At 44.7% G+C, this 10,809-nt stretch overlaps 1 protein-coding gene across 1 annotated transcript in view; it reads right to left on the bottom strand.

Annotated features, from left to right (window-relative positions):
- Ism1 (isthmin 1) overlaps nucleotides 1-8,790 on the bottom strand; it is a 76,606-nt gene extending 67,816 nt beyond the window's left edge. Inside the window, exon 1 of the mRNA XM_021193786.1 lies at nucleotides 8,183-8,790. Coding sequence (XP_021049445.1) covers nucleotides 8,183-8,320 — 138 coding nt within the window. The 5' untranslated portion in view covers nucleotides 8,321-8,790. The remainder of the gene's footprint in view (nucleotides 1-8,182) is intronic.
- Between the last annotated feature and the right edge of the window lie 2,019 nt (nucleotides 8,791-10,809).

Raw genomic sequence — 10,809 nt, 5'->3', positions numbered from 1 at the left:
AAGGGAAGGGAAGGGAAGGGAAGGGAAGGGAAGGGAAGGGAGAAGGGAAGAAATCAGGAAGGGAAGGGAAGAGAAAGGAAGGGAAGAAATCAAGAAGAGAAGGGAGGGGAAGGGAAGGGAAGGGAAGAAGAGGTATACTATATTACTAGGAAAGGAGCTAGCATGGACTGTAATGCTTAGCAGTAAGAAGAATGCTGGACATTACCATGTTGGCTTGATTGCCATAGTACTTGATCTTGCTTCTTGACTAATAATGTACATAGAAAACAGTAAATTGTTTCTCTTTTTTTTTCTTTTACGTATCTGAATGTTTTGCTCGCATGTGTACCATGTGAGTAGTCTGGTGCCCATGGGCCAGAGAGTGTCAGATCTCTTGGAACTGGGGTTACAAATGTCTATGAGCTGTCATGTGGGTGCTAGGAAACAAACCTTGGTCCTCTCCAAGAGCAGCAGGAGCTCTTAATTGAAGAGCCATGTTTCTATCCAAGAAGACAATTTTATATATATCATGTTCACAGATTTGTTTGAACTTCATACATAAGGTTTTGAAAGATGCAAAATAAGACCTCTTTTCCCCAACAAAAAATGTCTTTGTCATTTCTTTGAACTTATGCATTCAATACAAGATTAACCAGATGCTACTGTCCTAACTGCTAAAAAAAATCTGTTAAAGGGGACAAGAGCAGGGGTAGTGTGGTGGTTATTCTGGGTTGTTAACTTAACTACATCTGGAATTAACTAAAAACCCAAGCTGCTGAGTACACCTCTGAGGGAATTTTAGTTACTTGGATCATTTGAGGTAGAATTTATTTTATATATTTTGTATATATAATTATTTTAAAATTATATATTATTATATATAAGTATATATAATTATACAATATATTTTATATCATATTACATATTATATACTACATAGTATATAATATAATACATCCTGCCTCAAATGATATATAACAAGACTGATAGAATGAAATATATATTTCACTCCTCTCGAGAATCCTAACTCATACAGAGAGAAACATTCTTCATTGTCACTGAAGAAGGGCTTCATCACCACCAGACCAAGTTACAAAATGCTGAATCAAAGGTGGTTGACAAGAAGAATGCTCATAGGAGATGAGAGGAAAAATAGTCTCCCCCACAACCACTAAACAATTGTAAAACAAACCCAAATAAAACAAGCTAAAGAAACAGATGATTGAAATTGTAATGTAGAGAGGACAGTCTAGGAAAGGGAGCAGGTACCTGCCTATGGACACTAGGGAGATTAAAAGTGAACACGGAATTAAGTTATAGCCCAAGGTACCTAAAGGCATATCAAAATAAATGTGTTCTGAAAAAAATGAGGATTGACAATACCTGAATGACATAAAGAGGATATTTTGGGGTTCACTTGGAAGTTGGATACCCCAGATGTAATCTTCAGACAATTTTCAGGACACCCTTCAATCTCAAAGTTCAATATGCTTGATAGAACATGACTTTCAGGAAATGATTAAGAGCTTGCATAAATGGTAGAGCTTTTTGTTCTAAAAACAAAAGACATAAAATTGTATGTGTCCAAACAAGCATGTGTGTGATCTATAAATTATACTGAGATGTTGGAAGAAATAGAAAGGTGACCTGGGAGTGGGCACGTGCTTCTGGTATAATACAATGACGACCAGTTAAAAGGGAGAGATTTCAGGGCTAAGGTCATAGTAGAATGGAATTTAGAAAACTTAAGACCCTGAAAAAAAAAAAAAACCTCTTTAATAGTATCAAGAACAGTTTACTTTTAGTTACTAGAAATCTACTCACCAGAAATGAGAACACTGTTCACAAGAGAACCTGAACAAATCTTACCTATGTTAGATGAAGATTTGGAAACTCTCCAAATCATACTCACTGATGAGGAGTAAATAAATAAAATCATAGAATAATTGAGTGGAATGTCACTCAGTACTAAAGAAGGGAAATCTACCGAGATACACACTTTTTCAAAGAATCTTAAAAATAGTGCATTAAATAAAAGACAACAGACACACAGAAGAATTGTACTTCTATACACGTGAAATCTGGGACAGGCAAAGCTGCCGTGGTGGGTATCAGAAGAAGGATGATTGCCTACAGATGTACAGTCATTTGAAAGCCTTCTAGGTTCACAGCGAATGCTCTACACCCTAACTTTGATGGCAGCTATATGGCCACACACAACTAAGACACACTATCAACACTACCAACACATACATGCACAACTATCAAAAGTGCAAAAGAACTCTTGAATTTGTTCACTTTATGGCATGCAAATCATATATTGTTTTAAATATTTTTTTAAATTTAGAAAGGAAAGAGAAGAAACAAAGGGACAACTGGACAAGGGAAAAAGAGAAGAAGAGACAGGAAGTGGAGATGATGAAGCAAGATAGAAGGGGGCTGTGAAGTCTGGGGGCAGCCTGAGTGAAAGCATTGCCTTGTTCAGTCCCAGGGTTCAGGGGGCCTGGAGGTGACACTTCCACCTGCCGTACACTATGGCAGCTTAAGTATGAGTGGCCGCTAGACAAATCACTGAAGAAGATGCAGATAGGATGTAAAGGATGTTTTCAAAACAGGTGTAAGAGCATAGGAGGAAAAGGAGACATTGAAGACAGTCTTTGAAATCTCAGTATTAGCTTCATACTTGGATAAGAAGAACAGTTCATGGAAACTGGAAATAAAGAAATGACTAAAGAAGTTCTCTGAGCACAGAATATGCTTGGAACTTCATATGGAAAGGGTATACACCATATGCTGGAAAGCACTTAAAGCCAATCCCCCAATCTAAGCAAATCTGATGAAATATGAGTAAACAGAAAAACCTTTAAAGCCCAGGATCACTACAGTGGTAGAACTCTTGTCTACCATGTTTCAAGTTGGCCAAGACAATCACAAAGCACATGAAATAAAAAAAAAAATCAATCTTGTATTTTCCAAGAATTCCTGCAGATTCACACAGGCCTTAGTAACATAACTTGGTGGCTCCTCCCCACTAGAACCAGAATCTGTTTCCTGTCCTTGAGACTCAAAGGTGAACTCAAGACATGAACATTTGTGAAGGGGTCTTACACCTGCTTTCATTTGCTTGCTGCTCTGAGCCCACCATGTGGAGATGAAGGTGAGAGGAGGGTATGGAGAGAGAACAGGTGGGCGACAACTTGTAACAACCAGACTTATGGATGAGGTCATTGCACTACCTCATCCACATTACACCAACAGAGGGCTTAAATACATGAATAATTTAAGGAGAGGTGAACAGGAGAACCGCCCAGCTGAGCCCAGAGCTAGATGCTGCCCTACAAACTCATGAGCAAATAAAACTGACTGCATTCAAGCCACTAAATTGTAGAGTGGTTTGTTATGCTCCAGTAGGGAAGTGGGACAATTATCTATCACTTACAAAGGCTTCCAGTGATAAGAGCAATTGCCTGACTGGAAAGTGGATGTGCAAGTTGGGAAACAAGAGACAGATGCCTATTAACTTGAATCAAAGCTGGAGGAATCTTGTTGACAGACGGGAACAGAATCTTGGACCCTATAGTCAGCCTGTCTGGGTCTAAGTCCTGGACCTGATTCCCCCCTAACCCAGCTGTGTAGCACTGAGCAAGTAACTTCACTCTCTTCAGTTCTCCATATCCTCATCTGTGGAATGGACATCTGTCCTTCCTCATCTCTGGTTTCACTTCTTTGGTTTTAGTTGGCAGCGATCAAACACAGTCTAAAAACGCCAAATGGAAAATATAAAAGATAGCTAATTTTAAAGCTTTAAATGACATGTTATACTAACTAAAGTGATGGAATATCTGGCAGCATACCGTTATAATGGTTCTATCTTATTGAGAGTTCTTGTTCTTTTCTTACCATAGGTGTGTGGGTAGAGGAGAAACAGTGTTTGCAGGGCTCATTGCTACCTAGGGTTCTGAACATCCACCAAGGATAAGATGACTGTCAGCCCTTTGGAGTCACTGTGAGGAGCTACACTTAAGGGTGTTTTTTTTTTTTTTTTTTCTACCACTATATGGATCAGATAAAGTAGGGAGTACATGAAGCTACACTGTTTTATTGAAGGCAACAGGCGAATAAAGAGGCAGCACACTGGCTCGTAAAGATGACAGATCGAGAACAGAATCTTTTCATTGAAGCTCAGAGTTTGGTTTCCTTTCATGCTATTGTAAAAATAACCAATTTGGCATCTTATTAAACTTGCTTAAATATCACTGAGGTCAGGTTTTACCATTAAAAAAAAAAATCACAATTCTAAATTTGAGTGAGATTTATTAGATGATACATGAGAGTTCTGTTTAAAAAAAGAGATAGCATTATTTTGATTATAATTGTTATTGACTATGGAGCCTATGTTTTTTTTTGTTTTTGTTTTTTAATTTTATTAGACATTTTCTTCATTTACATTTCAAATGCTATCTCGAAAGTTCCCTATACCCCCCCCCCGCCCCTGCTCACCTACCCACCCACTCCCACTTCTTGGCCCTGGCATTCCCCTGTGCTGGGTCAATATAAAGAGACATGTCAACTTAGGTTCTGTAAACCAACCAGTTACACAGAACTTGCTTGGGACCTCTAGGTCTAGCTACCTCCCTCATTTTGTGCAAAACCCCACTTAATCCACAGACACATGAGCAGTACAAAACTTGTATTATTGGAAACCTTTAATAAAGCTATGGTTTTATGTACTAAGATGTAACATTTATGCATACTGTCAAACTTGCAAGACCAAGGGGCCTCTCTTCCCAATGATGGCCGATTAGGCCATCTTCTGCTACAAATGCAGCTAGAGACACGAACACAGGGGGTACTGGTTAATTCATATTGTTGTTCCACCTACAGGGTTGCAGCCCCCTTCAGCTCCTTGGGTACTTTCTCTAGCTCCTCCATTGGGGNCCCTGTGTTCCATCCNATAGCTGNCTGTGAGCATCCACTTCTGTGTTTGCCAGGCACTGGCATAGCCTCACAAGAGGCCGCTATGTCAGGGTCCCTTCAGCAGAATCTTGCTGGCATGTGCATTAGTATCTGGGTTTGGTGGAGCCTATGTTTTTAACTGTTCTGTCTTTCAGGCTGCTTTTATATTTTATATAATTGTTTTCTCATTATCATTTAATTAAAGACATGTGAAAAGACTAACCAGAGTATTTCACAACACAAGATAAAGTCATGTCAGAAAAAGTCATTCACAAGTCAACAAACTTGACAGTTCTATGAATTTTTACACAGTGAGTGCTGACAATCAAAAATTTCTTACTGGATATTTTCTGACCCACAAACCAACAGAAAGATTATGTTCTCAAAACATTTATTGCTACCTCATAGCAGCATGTCTGCAGCATATCTGCAGCGATGGAAGTCACCAAGGAAAACACAACAAAAAAACAATTTCCTAGAACTCCCTGGAACTACCAAAGAAATCTTGTTAAGGATTCTAAATATGTTTCTGTATAGATATAAGCACAGATGCTATATAAACATGTATGCATTGGTAGCTGGCATAGTAAAACTATATATGTGCGTCAGAAAATGCAACATTTAAAGTTACCCCTCTTTTGTAGCCAGTATTATGGAGTTTACCAAGAACTTGGCATATGGCTATATCATTTGAGATACAATACACAAAATATAAGGAATACATTTTTATACTATAAAATAAGAAATACAAATTAAGGAGCTTCTAGCTCTTCAGCTATAGAGTGAGCTACCTAACTCAGTCACTTAAAAGGGGGATGATGACAGTACCTAATTCCTGGGGTTCTTTCTTGGGGTTCTTTTTTTTTTTTTTTAAAGCGTAGAGAAATTAGTATGTGTACAGTGGTAGGACATTGCTTGTCATACAAAAGGCACTCAGATCTTTAGCTCTTGTTGTTGCTTTTTTGAGTACTTTTGTTGGATGTCCTTGATCCATCCAAGTCACTAAATCTTAAATAAAGGTGTATCTCTTTTTAAATAATTCTAAATACCGAGTAGCCGAGGCAAACTCACCAGTGCCTGCTTTATAATGTAAGGGATCCTCTGAGTTTCTGATGTCTAAGAAGGATTTTGGTAGTATAGGCATTACAGAATCAAACAACTTAGATGGGAATTTAAGATTGGGCTCAAAGTGTCCAGAAAACAGAAAGAATTTTGACATCACAGTTTTGTCTTCAAGTACACCTGCTGCTAGCAAATGCATTCTTTTGTATCCGGTAGACAGCAGATAAATGTCTTTTGCAGGTTTAACTGGCTCTGTCCATTTGAATTATACTGTCTTGAGCCCAAGAAATAACTTTGGTCAGGAAGAATATAAAACTTTTATAAGAAGAAATTACAAAAAAAGAATAAAATTACAAACTAAACTGTTAAAGTCATCAGTAGGCTTAGTTAAGTGAGGGCTTTGGATGCTTAACCATAACTGAACACTGTAACAAGATAAACTGAAGCTACTGGATTAGCAGCTACTTAGGACTCCAGATATTCCTAGGAGCAGAACTGTTTCCAAATCCCCCATTTCTTCTGTTTTTTTTTTTTTTTTGGGGGGGGGGGCTGTTCTTCAGCAAAAGCCCTCTGAGAATCCCATCCAGTTCTACCAGCTGCTTCTCTCATTAAAGTACTGTTGGGGTGGAAAAGGCCAACCGGAGATTATTCTAATGATAGCAAGCACCTCATAAAGAAATCTGCCAAATTTGCTTTTCCATAGAACATCATTTTTACAGCTTTTCATGAGTCCATGAGGAAAGAAAGCATCACATATAAAATACAATTTCCAGAAGTCTTGATGATGTTGAGGATTATGTCTTCAGTGTTTGGCATGGGGAGGTATCTGTTGCTGTACGGGGTTACCTGAAGGGTAATGTGAGAGGCTCCTACAAAATCAGACTGTTTTTAGAAGGGTTTGAGAACTTCTAAGCTTAAAGTATGCATTTTTGCAGGCCTGGTTTGCATTTGTAAGGGTCACCTTGCTTTAGTCTGGCAGACAGCAAGCTTGATATAATTAACCAACAGGTGGGAATGTGTGAATTCTAACAAGTTTCTTACTCACTCTGTGTCTCAGTTTCGCAATCTGTAAGGCAGAGAGATTAACAATCTTGTAATGAGGGTTATGATGAGATTAAATGAGTTAGACCCTGTAACACTCTTAAAACAGTAGCATGGTAAACACCTGATGTAGACGTGTTTAAATAAATGCTCTTTTCAGCAACAGGTTATTATTCTTTTAATGGCATAAAGATGTAAAAAATCTCAACATGGCATAGTGAATAGTTTTAGTAGGGCCTGGCTTGGTTGTGGTAGAGAATGCAGAATCCTGGTTGTGCCCTGAAGAAAATCTCAGCTCACTCCTGCTAGTTCTGGTTTTATGCCTGCTCTATCTCTAAAACCACGAGCCGGGCTTTCCAAAGTCATAATAGAAAAGCCCATGTGGGCAACCTTTACTCAGCAAAATTCATCTGGCAGCTCAAGACCTAATATACGTCCCCTGGCTTCAACCCTCCCCCTGGAGCGGAAACCGAATCCTGTTACTGAAAGAACCTTCAAAGCAGATGTTCACTGGAAAGAAATTTAAAAGTCCCAAGTAACTCCAGACCAAATTCCTACAGGTGCCTTGGCTATGGCCGTTTGCCTGATACATAGGGGCATAAGAGGTGAAGGAATCACTCAGGCAAAGGTGGGCTGTCTGGCTAGTCTCCAGAAATTATGTCTTAACCTCTGACACTGCTTGCACACCCAACAGAATACTTTCTTCTAAATACAGCTTGGCGATTTATCTTATAAGGCCTCTTTGTGATGCCTCACCTCAGTCTCTTTTGCCTCAAGACAAACTTCTAAGTCTCTGGCAGCACCCAGAATCAAAAGCATCCTCCAGCCAGCTTGTGCCTCCCAAGCTTAAGACTTCTTCCTGGTGCCAAACCTGTGACAGATCTGAGGTGTTCTCTAAGTAAACTTTGCAGCAGGCCTGGCCTCTACACATAACCCTTGCACCCACCCACCTTCCGCCCCAATCCCCTAGTCTACACTTTTCTGCTTAAACCCGGTTGCCTAGGCAAAAGTGCTCCTTGGTGGAACGGAGGATCCGCCTTCTGCAATGTACCAGGCTCTTGCTTATTACCACGCCGGCTCTTAGTACCAAGCCGGCCGCCTAGCTTCTCTCAACCGCGCACGCCCCCTACGGCGGCGCACTCACCTGCAACTGGGACCCGCTGACGTTGCCGGCGGCCGCGTCCTGCCGGTCGGAGGCTCCGGATCCGCGCAGAACGGTGATGTGCAGCGTGAGCAGCAGTAGCCCCAACAGCAGGAGCAGTTCCGCAGCCAGGCGCACCATCCTCTTGAGTCGCGCGGCTTTAGGACCCCGCGCGACGGGCGCCGCCGCCGGGGGAGGAGGAGTCGGAGCCCCGGAGCTCGACTGCGCGGCTCCCGCCTCGGCCCCCACCGGGGCCCCGCTCCCCGGGCCGGCAGGGCTGGCTCTGGGCTCTGCCGAGTGCACGGGGCCCGGGGAACAGGAGCAGCCGCCACCGCTGCCGCCACACCACAGCGGAGCCACCGCGGGGCCGGGGACGTCCAAGCCGGTGGCGGAGCAATCCCAGGCGCTGTCCGGCGGCGGCGACGGGGACCCGGGGCTGTCCGCGACCCAGGCCCGGCCAGGGTCCACCCTTCGGGCAGGGAGCTGCGGGGGCGGCGGCGGGGCGGGCGCAGCCGAGCCCCCGAGCGCACATGGGCTCCCCAGATGTGGCCGCGGTGCCGCAGCTGGAGCTGGAGCGGCCGCCAGAGGAGCGCGGGGAAGAGGCGGAGGAGGAGAAGGAGGAGGAGGGCTTCAGAGGCCGCCTGGAGTTACCTCCACTCTCGGCTCCCCCGCCCCCGCTGCCCGGAGCCACTCACCCTCGGGGCCACCACCTTCCTCACTCCAAGTTCCTTGGGACCTCCAGCCTCGTCGCCCCGCTCGCTCAGTCCCCGGATGGGCTGGCTCCGGGTCACCGAGGTTGTCACCGTTTGAGGATAACTGGGGGCGCCCCGCCGGCGCCTGCGTCCGCCTTCTCGGCTGTGCTAAGTGTTCGCTGCCGAGGTCGCTGTGGCGAAGGGACTAGCCCTCTGCTCGCTCTAGTGCTTGGGGCTGCGGGCGAGTGGGGGTCGCCCAGGCCACCTGAGAAAAGTTTATGGGCAAAGTAGAGCTGGAGTTGTAGGAGTGGAGAACGGAGGGGCTAGACGAACCAGGTGTCTGCGACGCCACCACGCACCCTGACCTTGAGCAGCGAGTTTGGGGGTGGGGTGGGAGGGAGGGGGACACGGTGTCTGTCGGTCCGGAAGGGTCTTGACACTAGCTGCGGGGCTCTGGGCTGGCTGATCACTGGGTGCAGCAGACCGTGCGCCTACAGCGCCCTGGAGCGTCGGAAAGGCGGGTGAGTTGGATTCAGTCCGCGCGCGTCTACTTAAGTGCGCAGGTGTCGCGTGGGAGGCTGCAAGGGACACGGTGTGCGCTGCGAAGACGCTCGGACGTCAGCGGGATGTTGGGTGACTCTCAGCTTGGTAGACTCGAGTCTGGGGGCTCATCCTGGGGGTGCTGCGCCTGGAGGGGATTTGGGGGCTGCCGAAACGCAGCCGCTGCTACAGCGCCACCGCCTCATGACCGCGCTGCAGCCTCGGGCTCCCGCGAGCGACTCATGCCTTGCAAAGGGTGCGGCTGGCGAGCAGAACGGCTGGGTGATAGATCTGGAGAGCGCGGGATCCTTGCCAACGAGGCTAGAATGAGCTGGGTCCAGCGTGGCTCTGGCTCCTGCCTTCCCCAAGTGGCTCGAGTGACGGGCACTCTGTTAGGCTGGAGACTTTTATACTGTGTTCCCTCCGCCTCCTTCCTCCCCTGAGCCAGCCCAGCCCTTCCCTCCCCGTGAGCCCAGCCCTAGTCAAGCGTGAGCACACGTTCCCACAACCCTTGTCACACACTGCCATTTCTCATCCGCAACCCAGGACCGATGCACAAGTCCTTCAGATTCTCCTTAGGTGAATGAAATCAAACAAACAAAACTTTCTTGCCGGCACGCCACTTTTCTCTCTTTCCTTACCTCTTTCTAAGACCACTAGAAACGGACAGAAGATTCCTAATTAATCTGTTCAGATCTTTTCTTTGGAAACTCTAAGATGAATTTCTTCACCACTCCAAACGTTCCTCGGGTCGCCTTAGCATTTTCCAGAATTTAACTAGTGTGGTTCAGCATGCTGATTGCATCTGTTTGTATCCAGTTAACCTACTGCCTCTTTGAAAATCCTGGAAAACATCTTTAAAATACTAGTCAAACCCAGCAGCTCGTTAATAAATTGGCAGCTATTTATAAAGTGCAGGACGGGCATCTTTGCCTTTTCGCTAAGGGTGGGTTTCCCTCTCTGGCAGAGAGCTCGCTTTCAGCTGTTAGACTGCCTGGCTTCCCACTGCTATCTCCAGGCTCTAAAATACCAATAATTGTCAACTGGAGCGCTGAGGGGAGAAATTGAAACAATAAACCTTGGTGGTTCAGATGGGAGATCAAAGGGGATTCTAGCAGCTTTGGAATCCCAGAAGGATTCCCCTGCGTGTTTTCTAATTAGAATCACTTAAGAGCATCAGGCAGCCGAATCAGCACACAGGTGGGATAGATAAATTAAGACGGCAAACTAGAATCCTGTGGCATAGATATGTGGACTTTCCAGGTGGTGATGTGGACACACAGCGACAAATGACTCTTATTGCCAAAAGCAGGCTGTTCTAGATTAGAGTTGAGAGTATGCTGTATTTTGTCATTTTGTGTGTGTGTGTGTGTGTGTGTGTGTGTGTGTGTGTGTGTG

This window comes from Mus pahari, chromosome 3 (genome assembly GCF_900095145.1).
Source record: "Mus pahari chromosome 3, PAHARI_EIJ_v1.1, whole genome shotgun sequence".
Taxonomy (NCBI): domain Eukaryota; kingdom Metazoa; phylum Chordata; class Mammalia; order Rodentia; family Muridae; genus Mus; species Mus pahari.
This window is presented reverse-complemented; position numbering and strand designations above follow the sequence as displayed.